The sequence below is a fragment of the Phyllostomus hastatus genome, unplaced genomic scaffold (genome assembly GCF_019186645.2).
Source record: "Phyllostomus hastatus isolate PE091 unplaced genomic scaffold, TTU_PhHast_1.1 phas_scaffold_21, whole genome shotgun sequence".
Classification (NCBI taxonomy): Eukaryota; Metazoa; Chordata; class Mammalia; order Chiroptera; family Phyllostomidae; genus Phyllostomus; species Phyllostomus hastatus.
Window position 1 is genome coordinate 20,648,854 of NW_025334017.1, and position 17,080 is coordinate 20,665,933.

Consider the following 17,080-nt stretch of genomic DNA (forward strand, 5'->3'; position numbering starts at 1 on the left):
CTTGATACCAGCCCTTCCACTTACCAACAAACTCAGTTTAAAAGAAGAGGAAAAGAGGAAATAGGAAATAGGATGGGGAAAGAGAATAACTGAAGGAAAATGAGAACTAAAAAACTAAAACAAACTGACTTGGTCTTCCCCGAACCCACAACAAAGGCCCCTTCAGTGCTGGATGCCCCTTCCTGGGATTTACTGGATCAGGCTGTGTGGGGAAAGTCGAACATTTCTCTCATTATGGTTTCCTGCATATGCTGATTCAGTCCTATTGTTATGCACCCGGGAAGTCTGGTGGGTTTACAGAGGTGAACAGTTTCCATCTGCTTTCTCAGGAAATCCTTTGGAAGAAAAACATGATCAATGCAAATGTGAAAACCTTATTATGGTCCAGAATCTTGCAAATGAAGAAGTAAGAAAATTAACACAACGCTATATCCTTTTCTTATATTTTGCCTCTGTATGGAATGCAAAGAATGTTATCAAAACGTCACAAATACTATATGTGGGTATGGGCCAAATGAAGTAGATCCATAAAGTCAAGAACAGTGAACTCCAGGAAAGGCTTTTTTTCTTAAGAAAACTGTTAGGTGTTTGAGAGCCAAGGGCAAGCAAGCTTAGTGGCAAGGGTCAAGCCTTTAGTTGCTAGTTGCTGTTCTGGAAGGTTTAGCAGTAAGGCCAGTCAGCATGCACATGAAAAAACAGATGTATTCAATTAACTCCCTCCTTGCTAGGAGAAAATGGAGGATATGGACTGATCTGAAATATAGCAAAGGTTAGGACCAAAGAGGTAGGGGTGTCCAACCTGCAGCCCACAGGCCGCACGTGGCTCAGGATGGCTATGAATGCAGCCCAACACAAAATGATAAATTTATTTAAAACATTGAGTTTTTTTCTGTGATTTTGTGTCACAATGTATTTCATGTGTGGGCCAAGACAACTCTTCTTCTTCCATGGTGGCCCAGAGATGCCAGAAGGTTAGACACCCCTGTCAGAATGAGGTTTCAAACCCCATCTCAACTGCAGTCCTTTTCTTTGGCCCTAACCCCCACTGTAGCCACTTTTGGACACTGTTTAGTTTCTCGAGGACTGGGTTGGGTTGTGGGTTTTGTTTTTTGTTTTTGGCAGCAAAGATCTTTTATATCAGCACTCTAAGATGAAACATTCCACCAAGGGTACATACAGCAGGATCCAATGATTCATTATAACAATATTACAAATAAAAGGAATGCTTTAAGATAATAGAGAAATGAGGATTTAGTGTTTTTATACAGTGAACAGCCTGCCAACTGCTCTGGACTTAAAACTAGTCAGTTTACTAAAGCTGGCTGATATTTATCTCAACATGCACCAACTAGTCAGTAGGGAAGTGGTTTAATTCGGAACCATCTCTGTGCCAGTGGGTTTATATAATAAGGAACAGCATATAGAAATTCCCTTTCTGAAAACTGAAAATACGGTCCCCCAAGAAAAATAATCGACAGGGATTGATGCAGGTGGTGAATCTGGGCTCACATTTTGCCCCCAGTGGGGCGGGTAGAAGGCACTAAGGAGTTGATGGGGAGGAAGACAAATAAATGCTTATTCAAACGGGCCTCTTCTCTTCCTTCCCCCACCTCAACTCTGAGGGTCCACCTCACAAGCGACTGAGGAAGTCATGCATAACAGAGCACAGGTCAGCCGTCTTCAAGGTTGCTACGCTTTGGCCAGTATCTGGCACCACGAGTGAAAACGCCCCCTCTTCCCGGATGTCCTAGCTCACTGTCCTAGAAACAAGGCTTAGTCCTTGTTTCTTTCCTCTTCACATTACTGACATTATCAATTCTGGCTCATGGAGGCATGCTATGGCCGGCTAATTTATAAGCAACAGAGGTGTGATTAGAATTAAAAAGAATTTGAGCCAAGCTATACCACTTTGATGTTTTATCCCCAAAAGAGATTTATAGTCTTGGTAGCATTTGTTAAAGCCACTATGAGCTTACAAGTCAGGGTTTTAAAATACCTAGCAGAAATGGAACAAAAAGCCTTATTTTTTTTAGGACAAATTTTTATTTAGGTAAATTGTTATATTTTAGTGTAAATAAAAATAGGTGATTCAGATTCCTCTTCCTTAATTTGAGATTTACTAGAAGAAATGACACAGAGAATGGAAGCCCTGGAAAATCGCCTGAGATACAGATGAAAACTGGAAATGGTCTGTGTTTGCATGTCATTGTGTCAAGGATCACAATGAACGCAGTTCTGAGCCCCAAAGCTCAGGCTACAGTCAGTTCTGTAAGGTTGTAAAGTACTACAAAAGCTGGTTTGCCATAGAACAAAGGCAAAAAGTAGACACTAACTTGTATAAATTCAATGAGAGAAATAATCCCTCGGAACCTTAAAATGAGTTTACCAAGTCAGAACAAATAAGCTATGCAAGATACTCTGTGACATACTGTGGACATGATTTGCTTTTGCCTCGTCCTGCCATAGAGCGCTGCGATTTCATTTGCCCATGAAGTACAGTTTGCACAGTCTTCCTTCTGCACAACACTGGCTATAGGAAAAGCTATTTTTTTGTATTGGACTTTACCTTGATATATGTATATGGCTGTATGCATAAAATCATAGGACATGTACTAGTTGGATACTTTAGTACAATATTAAAATTCACTTCAGAGAATGGTATTCTGTGTAAAATTCTTAGTTTAACTTTAAATGCTAGGAATGTAAGTGTGAGATACAGCCAACGTGCATATGAAGGTCAACTCTCCCTGGTAATCAGGAAAATGCAGGTGGAAACAATAGCTGTTGTTTTAGCCTCACTTGGCAACAGTGAGTATGTGTGACCATGACATGTGTCGGTAAGGACGTGGGAACCTGGGGCTCTGGGACGTTGCGAGCGAGAATGCAAACAGGCAGTCTCTTTGGAGAACGGCAATGTCCAGCAGAACAAAATGGGCACACCCCTGAACTCCGGTCGCTGCACTCTGGCAGGGCTGAGACCTACACGAGAATGCTGCTGGAGTGCACGAAAGTTAACAGATGAGAAATACCCTAATTATCACAGAGGGACTCGTGAACTGTGGCATAGCCCACACCTTAGAAATGAGATGGAGCACTGAAGAGGAACACACTAAGTCTACACGTACACCTGGTTAAACCCCAGAACAGAGCTGAATTTAAAAAGCCGACAGTCAAGTATGTTTGGCATACTGCTATTTCTGTAAATTCAAATGGCCGCAAGCATTACTATTTGTTCAGATACATAAATATGTACATTTAAGTGTAAGACGTGTTCTGGAAGGATGTGCACAACAGCAGTTGTCCCTGGGAAGTTAAGGTGGGAACAGGGACCGGGTCAAAGGTGAAGGCTTCTAGCGCACCAAGAAACCACCGCAGGGAGTAGCTTCGTTATGAGATGAAGACACTCAAGTGAGACCCATCCATGGATTTTGGAGGCGAAACGATGCCTCACAAACAGAATACCTTGAATAAGCTTCATGATTAAATATTTGTAGACAAGCGTCTATGACGATTTCCTCCCAAAGGGAAGTGTGGTACAGTGGGGGGAACTTGTAGGCCTCGATTGTATCTAAAAATTATTCTTTCAAAGTCTAAAAGTTGTGATTCAATATTAAACCCAGTTTATACTTATATGTAAGTCATCCATGTGATCCTGAAAACACATTTTCACTAGGAAGTTAAGAACTGATTTGGGTTGGCACTACCTTTTGAGATTCAGTTGGCTCACGTCTTCCCTTTCTGTTGAGTCCTGGCTCCCTCTAGTGGCTCTGTGCTGCCCAGGCTCCTGGCTTTTTAAGCTTTATACACACTTCATGAGGTTTCAACTTTCTTCTCCAACTTGGTGAGGAAAATGCCTTCAGGGAAACCAAGGCCTCCAACCAACCCATCAACTTTAGATTAACTCATATTTAATTTGAAGATTGTCTAAAGTTGGAAATATTTCATTTTCCTTGTTCTGCTATCTGTATGTTTCATGTGTAGTTTTGCCCTCGTTTCATTCTTTATTGTGACCTTTCCAAGCCTTGATACTGTCCAATGGGGTAACAACACTATCTCACTGCACTGTCAAGAGGATTAAATGGGTTAACATGTACACTAGTCAGCCAAATCTAACACATTTTAAAGGCTCCATATTAGCTCTTTTTATTCAGCAGCCAAGAGCATGTGACACAAAGATGGTGCCACAGAAGTATATGTTGAGTGAATTAGTTCTCTGCTTACCTTACCCGGGGAAAGTGCTTGGGCAGCATCCCACTCCTAAATTATCTTTTGAAGCAAAAAGGTGGAAGGTAGTACATTAAATAATGGTTAACATACAAGATGTTTGAGACCTACTATGGACAGGATTAAGATAAAATTCTGGACTAGAAAGCCACAAGTGTATCAATGAGAAATGCTTAAGCCCTAAAAGTCATTATTCATCCTGGTTTTTCAGTTTTATTATGTGCCACACACACAATAAATGATAAAGTTGAAAACGTTAAGTCATTGTCCTCTGGGGCCTTAGGTTAACGAGAGAGAGGTGATTAACTCCATAAAAAAGGCTCTCCGGTAAGTCAGAGGCACCCAGTCTAAACGGGAAGAGGATGTTGGGGTGACCTGAGAGGGGGCGGTGGAAGGAAGGCAGATGCCCCTGCAGAGGGAGCAGCAAGTCCAATGAGAACTGCCAGACAGAATATCAAAGAGAACTGTTTTCCATGAACCAGATGACCATCTTCCATGAAGCCCAACTAACTACACTTGCAATGATTAAACCCAGTCGGCTGGGGCTTCCTGCAGTCCCCCACGTAATACAGAGCTTTCCAGCCAAACCCACCACACTCACTACAATCAGAAAAGAACATTTAAAAATATCACATTAAACATTCCCAGATTTGGCACTTTTTAATTTTGGCAGCACTTTAATGGCATTTCATCACAACTGCCTCGGACCAAGATGAGGAATTTTCTGTGTACTGCTTTAAATTCCTTTTCTCCAAGCTATAAACTTCTTGTTGAAATGACAGTGAGAGCACAAAACACACGGAGCCCTGACCCGTGTGGCCCAGTTGGTTGGACATCACACTGCAAAGCCAAAGGTCTCAATCAGGGCACATGCCTGGGCTCCCAGTTAGGTCCCCAGGTGGGATGTGTGCAATAGGCAACCCATCAGTTTGTCCCTCCCCTCCCTTGGAAATAGTCAGCCTGGAGGCACAGATACCCAACTAGCTGAAAGGTCAATCTGAAGGGAGAAATTGACCAAGTAGGTGGAAAACAAGTACATAAATTTCCTTAACTAAAAAACTGAAACATTTTTTAAAGATTTTGTTTATTTATTTTTTTTAGAGAGGAAAGTTGTGGGGGAGAGAGAGAAACATCAATGTGGGGTTGCTGGAGGCCGTGGCATACAACCCAGGCATGTGCCCTGACTGGGAATCGAACCTGCAACACTTTGGTTCACAGCCCGAGCTCAATAAAAACAAACATTTTGAATTGCAAAAACAGACTAACATTAGACCAACAGTAGTCTGATAAGTCATTCTGATCAAGGACAAAGGTTTCAAATCCCCCCCCCCACCCCAATTTCAGGGAGTGTTTTATCTCTGCCACTTTATCAAGGCAATCTATCTCCCAGCAATGTACTTTCTGTCTTTTTGGCAAATGGGTCTTTTGTGCACAAACTTCATCACCAAATTGGTTCAAGAATAAATTACTGAAAGTAAACTTTTTTTTTCAATTATTTTATTGTTCAATTACAGTTGTCTGCAGATTTCAAACATTTTAAATCACCTCGGGCACACTGGTGTTCAGACATGCAAATAGGAGCACTTTAGGACATTTACAAGTTTCCCAGTAATTCTGACCCTCTTAACCAAGAGATGCCACTTTTTACATTGTGGGGTGACATTTGGAGGTGTTGAATTGTTAGGACATGGAAAGAAAACCAGGAATGAAAAATATCCTGTAGTATTCACAGCCCTCCACAACAAAGAACTGTTCCATTTGTAAAATGTCAGTAGTGCTCCCAAACTGAGTCGAGTAACCGAATAGCCAGTAGGAAAACACCAAGTTTGTAACAGCTGTTATCCAAATTATATTAATAAACTCAGATTAACTTCAGACCTAAACTAAAACCATGGAATGTTCTCCTAAAAAGGACCAATTTCCTTACTTGTGAAACTGAAAATGTGACTTCAACCATAGTTGTTATGTAATTATTATAAAGGGCATCTTTTGACCCCAAGTTCAGCAAATACTTTACTTACTAGATAATGTATTGAAAGCATCCTCGCCTGTCTTCATTCATCTACCACCAAAACCTTCCTGACCAAGCTGATTGACTCTGAAGTCCAAAAGACATGGTCATTTCTGACTTTTACAACCTCCCTCAGAGCCTAAGCAGACTGTGTAGGGTATACCCTACCAGCACCATTCAATTCTGTCAATCAAGATGTATATAAACCAGTATCTCCCCACACCAAATTAATTCCTCTGGATTTTTTTCCCCCAAGGGATGTTAATAAATGTGGGAAAAGGGTTCCGTGGGACACGTAATATGCAGTGGCAAAATTTGGGGTGGGGGAACATCCATATAATTTCATTTACTTTTCTGTGCTACCTAGATTTGGTAGATTTAAACTGGACAATAACTTGCAATTCTTGTTAAATTTTGGGTTTTGAACCTTGCTGCCTCTCAAACACATTCAAATATAAAATGCAAACCATGTCCTAAAACTGGAATTAAATCCAATACAGGAAAGGAATTCAGCATTCCCATTTAGGAAACTGGAATTTAAGTCCCTTAACCCAAAGTCTTGCCACTACACCTGCCTGCCTCACCCTGTCTAAGCCAATCTTCAGGAAAGTACTGAAACAAAAAGATGCAAAAATAACAGAAAGGGATGCAGTTCTTAAATCAAGCTCTGGCCAGTTTTATTAAAGAAAAAAATTTGCACAATTTACTTTTCACCAGTCTGTTCTGGCATGCTTCTGATGATATCAGAATCACCTGAAAAATAAAACAATGATGATTTCGCACTTCATTTGGAACTGGCAGTCATGACATTAGCACTGCACTACTAGCTGTGCCATCCTTTCCTGAGGTTTAGCAAAATCACATAGAGTCAGACATTTTCTACTTAAGATGCATAATATAAATCAGAGTTTTTTATCACCAGCATTTATAAAGCCAGAACTAGGGAAAGAACTAGGTCTGGGGACACATGCATGGTCTTAATATAGCGAATGGTTAGCCTGCCCTGATTATCACAAAATCAGAACAGCGAGAATATTCGCAGTATTTTATGAAATAAGAATTCTTAAGTTCAAAAACAGTATGATGTGTACAGTTGACCCTTGAACAACTCAGGAATTAGGGGAGCTGACCCCTCTGGATAATTTAAGGTGGACTTCCTCACACTTGGAGTCCCAACCATGGAATGAAAATACTGTCTGTGGTCCGTAGTTGATGAATCCACTGATGCAAAACTCATTGAAAAAAATCTGTATATAAGGGACCCATGCAGTTCAAACCTGTACTGTTCAAGAGTCAACTTCTTTCAACCAAGTTTACCTCTGTTCAAACAGCCAGTTAAGGATTACTTCCCTCCATTTCACCTGATTATTCTCCCCTTTTATAACTGCATTCTTACCAAGGTACTAAGTCATTATTTGAGAGACCAAATGAAGTTCATGTTCCCACAGTTAAAAAAAAATCACTTATACCAAAGCCAGTATAGTGACATTATCAATTCTCCGTGAAATAAAACTATAGGATATGCCTTAATATATCCAAATTCTCACCATCTTAACTCAGGAAGCAAAAACATTTGTACAGCAAATACCTGTATTACGTTATAAAGGAAAATAATGATTTCCAAAGCATACCTGGGTCGATGATAGCTAGTGTGCACACTCTGTAGTATTTCCCACATGCTGTGCCCAGTTCAATATTGTTGCCACAGTAGTGATGGACACCAGTCTTGGCCAACATGGCATAGTACTCTATTTCAGATTTCCTTTGGGAATCAAACAAAGGCAAATAAAGGCCATACCAAGTGACTGACAGACTAAGTGTTTACTACTTCTCGCATTAGGTTAATGTTGGTGAGGCCTTCCAACAGTAACTAAGCCTCTATTACTGTTAAGAACCTATTATCATATCCATTAACCAATACAAACCATCCTCCCTTGGATCCCTCACAAGAGATGAGACAACCAGAAAAAATCTACTGAACACCTCCCATTAAAACAGGATCTGTGTTCATGGAGAAAAGGGTAGGGTGCAAAGTCAAAGCATTATTTACTTCATGCCAGACATTTTACATGTAAATTCCCATAACCACCTCTACTTTTTTTCATTTCATTTGTTTTTAAATAAATGAAGAAACTGAGGCACAGAATAATAAGTGGAGGATTCAGGATTCAAATCCCTGTTACTTTTAAAAAACGGTCCATTTCTATCATCCTCAGATGCTGAGTCCTAGATCAGAAGTGATATTACTTACCCAGAGTTAACGTTTGTATCTACTGAGTAGTGGGTTTGCAAATTTGATGGGAGCTCTAATAGAACTTCGCTCCCACTCAAAGTGCGGACGCACAGACCAGCAGTAGTGTCATAAGGTGCTTGTTAGAGAGGCATCTCTCTGGAGCTCCAGTGGTGCAATCAGTTAGCGCACGGTACTTATAGAGAAAGAGGCATCTCTCAAGCCCCATTCCAGACTGCCAATCAGACTCTGCATTTCACTCACGTGACTGTGTGCACATTCACACTGGAGCACTGTTACAGAGAGTAGGTTTGAAATAAGGCCAGATGATGGGATGGATTAGTACTGCAGAAGTACTAATACCCTATAAAGGGCTATGAGGTAATGCACTGTCACAGAAAATCTACATGGGTAGGGGACTGAACACGGCTTATGTTCTGTAAGGCCCAAGCTTCTTTAACGTATTTACAATACCCACTAAGTTCAGTTTTAACACAATTGTGCAAAAACTTTGGCGGAGAGAACTGGCATAGTAGGGTGAACCAGGTGACTTTCTCATGTAGCTTTTCTACACTAAAACAAGTTCATGCAATGAAGCACATTGTAAAGCATCTTAAGGCTAAAAGGAGGACCAAAGACACAGCACTAAAGACACGTAAAAATAAATTACATGTATGTGCTTCTCTCAACCTTTTAACACTGTGGTTGTTACCCCTTCTGCCACATTTCTCCCATAAGATAAATTTACACACGGAGAAGGCAGGCTTGGGAGGTGGCGGTAGGAATCAAGAGCCAAACACCACAATAGCAGCCTTAAGTCATTTTTCAAGTGTTCACTTGTAAAACAAATTTTACATAAAAATCGAGTCCACGCTACCCATATTGCAAATTTACACTCTACATATTCGCTCGCAGTGGACGACACACACTTCAGGTCCTTTCCATACCTCAGGGCTGGGCAGTTGTTGGCGAGGATGACCAGTTTGGCTTTGCCTTGTCGGATCATCTTCTGAGTCTGCTTGTACCCCAGCACGTACTTGCCACTTTTCATAACAAGTTGGAGCCTAGAGTTGATCGACTCCAGCGATTTTTTCTACAAAGCAAACATTTAACATGTATCTGAAGGCCTTGTATGTAACCACCTCAAATCTAGCCACAGCTTTCTGGAAGCCGAGCCCATTCACAAAACCTCCGAAATCGCGGGTCTGAAGTCATTGAGCAGCCCTCTCGGGTTTCTTTCAGGACCCTCCAAATGCCACCGGGCATGCTGTTCGCCCAGTGTGCTCAGATCTGCCCGCCCCGGCCGAGGCTCATCTCTCCACGTGAATCTCCTCCCTTCCTCCGCCCGCTACACTTACCGTCTTCTTTGCGGCCACCATCTTTCTGCCTTAGGTGCGGGACGGACCCCTACCTAGAACATACAGAGCAGATAACAGCAAGTTTAGAACCCGCAGGTCCAAACGGCAACCCGCGGGGTTCCCTTCGCGGCCTAAAGCTTCAAGCACTCACCAAGCGCAGCCGCCAAGATGGCCGGGGAACCAGAAAGGAAGGATCTCCCACAATGCAAAGCTTTTTGCGGCTCTATTGGATTCCGGGACCGGAAGCGGAAGCAAATCGCCAGCGGAAAAGGCAGGACAAGAAGAGGAGGACCGCCACCAGTTGCTATAGGTACTGCTAGTTACAATGGCAGTGGCTCAGTAAGGTTAGCAGAGCTGCGTACTTTAGCCCTGTCCCCGCAACGTTACTCTCGCTTTTAGCTGCAGACTGAGGGCTGAAAATAGTCAAGCTGGTTTGTATTTGGAGAAGGCACCTGAAAGGGAGGCTGGAGGAGCGGTGAGAAGAGGCGGAGGTGGCTGAACCAAGGTCTTAGCGCTGCGGGGCTCAAATCTGCCCCGAGCCGGGGCTCTGGGAGAGACCGGGAGGACGACAGCGCGCCGCAGCGCCAGGTCTGCCCTCCGCGGTCAGTTCCGCCGGGGCTGAAGTAGCAGCGTGCACTCCCCTTCCTGCGCCCAAGTGGTCGGTTCCTTGGAGAACTTTGGCGTCCCGCGCTGGCTTCCCCAAACTCACCTCTTTCTTGGCCGTGTTAAGTATCAACTTGTAAGCCGAATTTGCACAGAGAGAACGATAAACAGGTCTAATTTAAACATTGTTTTTGTGGAGAATTTGGACCTTGATATAAATGTCCAGTTACAAATCATAAGTAAAATCAGCCCAGTAGGTAAGCTGTTTTCGTGGGTCATTGAATTCTGGAAAAGGTCAGGAGGAGTAGGAACCAAAAGGCTAACTGAACTGTGCCAGGAGCATGGTGTGGATGAAAAAAATGGGTTCTGCGGAAAGTAACCTCACAGGCTCTCAATATAAATTACTAACTGGGCGATCGTGGTGTGTATTCATGCTCCGGGTCTATCAATTCTTTTGTGAAAGGTTTTAAGCCTGCCCAGTCCATTAATCTGGTGCACACCTTTGTAAACTATACTGTAATCCAGTCTATGTCTTGCTTTTTCCAATCTTCCCTTACATCCCCTACTGAGTTTCATTTATTGGTTTTAGAGAGAGGAAGGGAGAGAGAGACATCAGTTTGATGTTATACTTATTTATGCATTCATCGGTTGATTCTTGTATGTGCTCTGACTGGGGATCTATACCTCAACTGTGGTGTGTAGGGACTGTGCTCTAACCAACTGAGCTCCCTCCTTAATTTAAATGCATGAAAGGAGCTGCAAAACTTACTCTCTGGAGCATTTGAAATCTTACTCCCCGCATATGTCGTTAGTTTAGCTCAAATAAAGTCATAAAAATCCTCTATATGGCCCTGGCTGGGGTAGTTCAGTGGATTGAACACGGGCTTCGAATCAAAGTGTCACAGGTTCAATTCCCAGTCAGGGCACATGCCTGGGTTGCAGGCCATGACCCCCAGCAACCACACATTGATGTTTCTCTCTCTCTCTCCCCCTTCCCTCTCTAAAAATAAATAAATAAATAAATAAATAAATAAAATCTTAAAAAAAAATACTCTATATGTTTGGATGTTCTTCCATAGACAACCACTTACATTATTTTAACATTCACAAGAAGTCTGATAAGTAATGTTTTTATTCTCAAGTTTACATATCTAGTGTATCATTGGAGCTAGAGCCAATACCCGTATCTGGGTCTGTACTGTAGGCCACCTCACAATGAAAGTTCATTCAAATGTGCATCCACTTTGATGTGAAATTAACCAACCAGGTAGAGCTAGGTTATACTACTTGCTTTTACAATTAGACATAAGTTACTTAACATTGTGCAAATCCAGATGATGTGCCCTTCTCTATTAACCTAGTTCTAAACATTAAGCTCTGTTCTTGTTCCTTATTAATTTTACTAATTGAAAGTTGAAGAATTTGTGATGCTGCTATCTATAGTGAAAGCTAAAACACTCACCTCCTCTTGTAAACCTGGGCTGTCTTCGGACCCGCATCAGTGTTTCATCTGTGGTCATAATCCTATTGTGAAAACGGGCTTATCTGTTTAAGAACACTGCACATTACAATTCATTGCAGGTACAATTTGGAAACAAACATTTTTTCCCCCATCATCATCAAACATGCTTGTTAGGCACTTGACATGGAAAGAACAGTCATGTTGAGAAGATAAGACCTATGAAAAGACAGTATAAATAAATCTAACTGCCGTGTAGAAGTGTGAAATGGTTACAGACTTTGCATAGCCCACCATGTGCCAGGTCCTGTGTTAGGCCTTGGTAATACAATATGCCTCAGCAACCTTACAGCTATGCTTGGAGAAAGACTTACACAAATAGCATAATGTGTTTATTCAGTTTAACAAACATCTGACATTCAACACTCTAGGCCAGGGGTGTCACACTCATTTTCATGAGGGGCCACATTAGCCTTGAGGGTGCCTTCAAAGGACTGAAATAATTTTAGGACTGCATAAATGTAACTACTCCTTAACTGTTAGAAAGTTGAAATTACATTCAGCCTTTTGAAGGCAACCACGAGGATGATGTGGCCCCTGGTGAAAATGAGCTCTACACCCCTGCTCTAGGCACTATGAATATACAGAGAAAAGACACGGTACCTGTTCTTAAAGCACCTTCTGGCTAGCTGGGCCATACAGGAGAGTAATACTAAGAATAATTAGGACTTGTATAAACTCTCATGTAAATTTTACACCTCTGAACTAGTGCAGTGACCTCATAGGCATTATTATCCTTATTTCACAGGATGAAACTAAAGAGAAAAGGGGTTCAATAAGTTAGTTAAGGTCAAAACATATAAGGGCTGGGATTTGAAGTCGGGTGCCCTGCAGGATTAACTGAAATCAAGGGGGCATGCGCTCTTGGAGCAGAGCACAAGCAGAGCTAAAAGCATCAGCAGAGAGTGGACATTACAGTTTGGCTGGAATATGGCATTCATTTGTCTGGAATGTGGTGAGAAATAAAAAGTGGACATAGATTTAAATGTTATAATTACATAAGTTTGCTGTAGAGAATTTTAAGAAATGACTTTATGCTCAAAATTTTATCTCAGAAGCCATTGTTTTCTTAGAAATGTATTTAAATCCCTGGAGACTCTATCCATGATTGAAGACCCTTGGGAGAAGATCCCAAAGTTTTCAGCATTAATAGAAGCAGCATGCTAATCAATCATTCCATTACTAATGGGGCTTGAAGACAATGAAGGCACTAAAATTGTCACCAAAAAGATGAACATTAGATATAAAGTAGGATGGGGGGATAGGCACTTGTGAAGAACAGATGGACAATGTGGCAAAACAAAATGAGCCTACTGCCCTGGCTGAGATGTGGCTCAGTGGACTGAGTGTGGCCTGTGAAACAAAGGATTGCAGGTTCAGTCCTCAGTCAGGGCACATGCCTGAGTTGTGGGCCAGGTCCCCAGTAGCAGGTATGCGAGAAGCACCACACACTGATGTTTCTCTCTCTTTACCTTCCCCTCTCTAAAAATGAATAAGTAAAATCTTTTTTAAAAAATGAACCAACTCACATAAGCATTTTGTACAGGGACACACAGGACCACAACAGTTTCAGGAGTGGGACTGAAGGCTGGAAGGAGGTGGGGACACACTGTAATTCCTTCTGTGCTCTTTGAATCTTTTGGCCTAGCAGTTCAACTTTTAGGAACTCTGTCCACACAGTCACAGTTGTTCAAAGACACATAAACAAGTGTATCTGAACATTGTTTTTAAGCAAAAAAAGAAACATCAAATGCTTGCCATTCTTAACTAATATATATATGTTGGTGTATGCATGGAAAATTCAAGTCTAGAAGCTAATTATCAAACTTCTCTCAATGAAAGATGAGAAGAGGACATCTACTTTTTACTTTATATATTTCAATACTGCTTGAATTGTTTTACATTAAATTATTTACTAACATGTGTTAATATGTGAAAATCTTCATTTTAATAATAAAGTGGTTATTTTAAATAGATCTTGTGGAATGTCAGTTACATCTTAAAGCAGTATTTCTCAACTTACGGCTCCCAGATGATTCAGAATCACCTTGAGTTCTGACTCCTGGGCCTCACCCTGGTCTGTAGAAGAAATCTCTGGATGTGGGGCTTTGGAATCCGAATTTAATAAATGGCCTTGAAAATTCTTATCAATACTAAAATTTGAGAAGTAGAGAACTTAAGAATGAGATAGCTGCTTTGACTGGTATGGCTCAGTGGCCTGAGTGCCAGCCTGTGAACCAAAGGGCTGCCAGTTGGATTCTCAGTCAGGGCACATGGCCAGGTCCCCAGTAGGAGGCACTTGAGAGGCAACCACACATTGATGTTTCCCTCTCTCCCTCCTTTCCCCTCTCTCTAATAAATAAAATATTTTAAAAAATGAGATAGTCAAATTAGTTCTGAGGCATGCCTGCCTAGATAGAGAAAACTAAACAATGATGCTTTACACTTTTATATTGAGCTCTATACTTCCAAAGCTTTTTGATATTCTCTTTCCCCAAAGTAATCTGGATTATTACTGTACTTTTAGAACTATAATACGCACCAGACCACAAGATGCACCTAGGTTTCAGAGGAGGAAAATAGGAAAAAAAATTTTTGAAGCAAAAAATATGGTAAAATATTTAATAACCTGTGACCCCACTCTACTGCGGCCCCCACCCCACCCCACAGTGAGCCAGGTGAGCTACATTCGGACTATAAGATGCACCCCCTTTCTTCCCAAATTTGGGGGTGTGTATTTTATAGTCTGAAAAATATGGTACCTCCATTTTAGAGAGAGAATGGTTAAACACTAGAGGTGAGTTTCCTGAGGTGCTTTTCATTATATGATATCAAGTTACTGATCTTTAGTTTATGTCCCTACTCCAGGTTAAAGGAAGGTCTTAGTTGCTTTCTCCCAGCAGTCATACTGAGTTTTGTGCTAGAAGCCAGAGAAGTCCAAAGCACTCGTTTTGTGTATGAATCATGGCCACAAAATGCTTGAGAATTGTTCCTAGGGAATCTTAACTGATCCTGCTGTTTCTTCTTAGGACGGACTTAGGTTCTTTGTTTTTCTCTTTAATACCTGCATGACTTTGGGCAGGCTTCCGTTTCTTCATTAGTAAAATTAGACTAATGCTGTCTCCCTGATAGTATTGTTGTGAGGGTCACAGTAAACGTAATAGTGGACAAGGCACCTCGCACAGGGCCTTGTGTAGAATAAGTACACAGTGGATGTTAGTTTCCTTCCTCCTTCCCACTGCTACCACCCCAACTCCCCATCACAGCCACCTGCCCACAACTGAAGTCATTCACAACATCACAAAACCTACACACCAGAGGAAGGAACCCTTACCTCACAAAGATGACAGTCAAATCGTTTGGCTCATAAAGATTTTGTAAATATTTTCACACTTGTTTTTATTAGTGCAGGAGTAGGCAGACGTTTTCTATAAGAGTGCCAAACAGTATTTTAAGCCTTTTGAGCCATATGGTTTCTGTGGCAACTGCTCAACCCTGATGTAAGCACAAAAGCAGCGACAGATAATATGTAAATGAATGAGCATGGCTATGTCCCGATAAAACATTATTTTCAAAATCAGGCAGCTGGCTGGACTTGGTCTGCAGACCACAGTTTGCTGATCCCTGTGTTGGAAGGTTACTGTTACTATTAAAAATAGCTACTTTAGTCCTGGCTGGTGTGGCTCAGTGGATTCAGTGCCCGCCTGCAAACTGAAAGATCACCAGTCCCTGGCTGGGGGCACACAAGAGGCATCTGATCGATGTTTCTCTCCCTCTCTTCCTCCCTCCCTTCCCCTCTCTCTAAAAATAAATAAATTTTAAAAAAATAGCTACTTTAAGTCACACAGAGAATGTCCTTAGCCTAAAGAGATGTACAATGAAGAATTTATAGGTAGGTGTCATGATATCTGCAACTTATTTTCAAATTGCTAAAATAAATGTAGATGACAGGTAGGTAGGTAGGTAAGTAGAGCAAATGCAGCAAAGGGCTAACAGTTGTTAAATCTTAATACTAAAAAGTTGGGAAACATATATGCTTTGAGAAAGGGCTTTGCCATGCAGACATTATTTTTTTCTGGATACTAGTCTGGAGCATTTCAGAGTGGTCTTAAAAGACTACAGACAGGTAAAGGTGATAGGACAGAATTAACATGAGGCTCTCCTTTAGCTTTCCTTCACCAAAATCACTGCTCCAAGTTTCTGAAAACTGCTTTTATTCTGCTGGTTTTTACTTGCTATGGGCCTTAAAAGTGACAAGCTGCCTTCCCTGTTAGAGCAAATACAAGTTCATCTGATACTCATTAACCCATCCCCTTATTGTTAAGCAGTTAAAACTATCATGTTCTTTACTTATTCAGTGTCCAGATTACAAAGTAGCACATTAGTAATTTGGAACTCTATTTGTCTAACTCACAGCCTTCGCATTCTTAAATCACCCCTGGCATTAAGTATGTGCACGAAGATGGTGGGATGAGGGAGGGACCGTGAATCCCAGTGAAAAGACCCTGTAAGCCCAGGGAAGGTTAGTGGCCTTTCAGGTGACTACACACACACTCCCCTCTACAAGAATTCTCAGCCTCTGAAACACAGGTGGGAAGGGATGTTACTCACTCATGTCCACCCTTTCTGCCTCCACAAAAACACAGAATCCAAAATAGTTCTTCTATACTCTTTTTGTTCAGACTGAAAATGCTCTAGAGTGCACCAGATTAAAAATAAGCCAGAGAAACACTTTTTCCTGTTTTTCAAAGCCACTTTTCCATGAAAGGAAATATGTTTTTTATACTCTTGGATACAAACAACTCAGGGTACTTTATTCACCATTTTACTGTGGAGGAGAACTTATCACTGACACTTCTGGAAAGTCGAGTGGTGTCTGTGAACTTTGGTGTTTTGGTTATTCTTCTATTTCTTATAGTGAGTTTTTGAATTTTAGTATACATAGGGATCTTATGTTCCTAAGTGTCCACAAAAGTATGAAAATTTACATATTTTTAACATTTTTAAATTTTAATTGTTCAAATACAACATACATATTATTTTCAATAATTTGAAAAGTCTGCAATGTACTCTTATTGTTAATAAAGCTGTAATTGCGCAGGCTAAGATATCAATGTGTTTTGCTTTTAACCAGA

The 17,080-nt window shown here is 41.2% G+C and overlaps 2 protein-coding genes and 1 non-coding gene across 6 annotated transcripts in view; 1 reads left to right on the forward strand and 2 right to left on the reverse strand.

Moving 5' to 3' along the window:
• Positions 1-2,656, forward strand: part of MATN2 (matrilin 2) — a 125,139-nt gene extending 122,483 nt beyond the window's left edge. For all 3 annotated transcript variants that reach the window (XM_045861397.1, XM_045861400.1, XM_045861398.1), the window contains exons 18-19: positions 330-428; positions 2,121-2,656. In XM_045861397.1, coding sequence (XP_045717353.1) covers positions 330-428; positions 2,121-2,176 — 155 coding nt within the window. In that variant the 3' untranslated portion in view covers positions 2,177-2,656. The remainder of the gene's footprint in view (positions 1-329; positions 429-2,120) is intronic.
• Positions 2,657-6,890: 4,234 nt separating this feature from the next.
• On the reverse strand, positions 6,891-10,077 carry RPL30 (ribosomal protein L30). Of its 2 annotated transcripts, XM_045861424.1 has the most exons (5): positions 9,975-10,077; positions 9,824-9,876; positions 9,413-9,558; positions 7,867-7,997; positions 6,891-6,988 (listed from the first exon to the last, which is right to left on the reverse strand). In XM_045861424.1, the coding sequence occupies exons 2-5, from the start codon at positions 9,842-9,844 to the stop codon at positions 6,939-6,941; spliced, it is 348 nt and encodes a 115-aa protein (XP_045717380.1). In that variant the 5' UTR covers positions 9,845-9,876; positions 9,975-10,077; the 3' UTR covers positions 6,891-6,938. The 2 variants fall into 2 exon arrangements, with proteins under 2 accessions (XP_045717380.1, XP_045717381.1); XM_045861425.1 differs by lacking the exon at positions 9,975-10,077 and having other exon boundaries at positions 9,820-9,876.
• LOC123833429 lies at positions 7,146-7,277 on the reverse strand. Its single transcript, XR_006788260.1, has one exon. It is a non-coding gene; the product is annotated as a small nucleolar RNA SNORA72 (small nucleolar RNA).
• Positions 10,078-17,080: the final 7,003 nt, after the last annotated feature.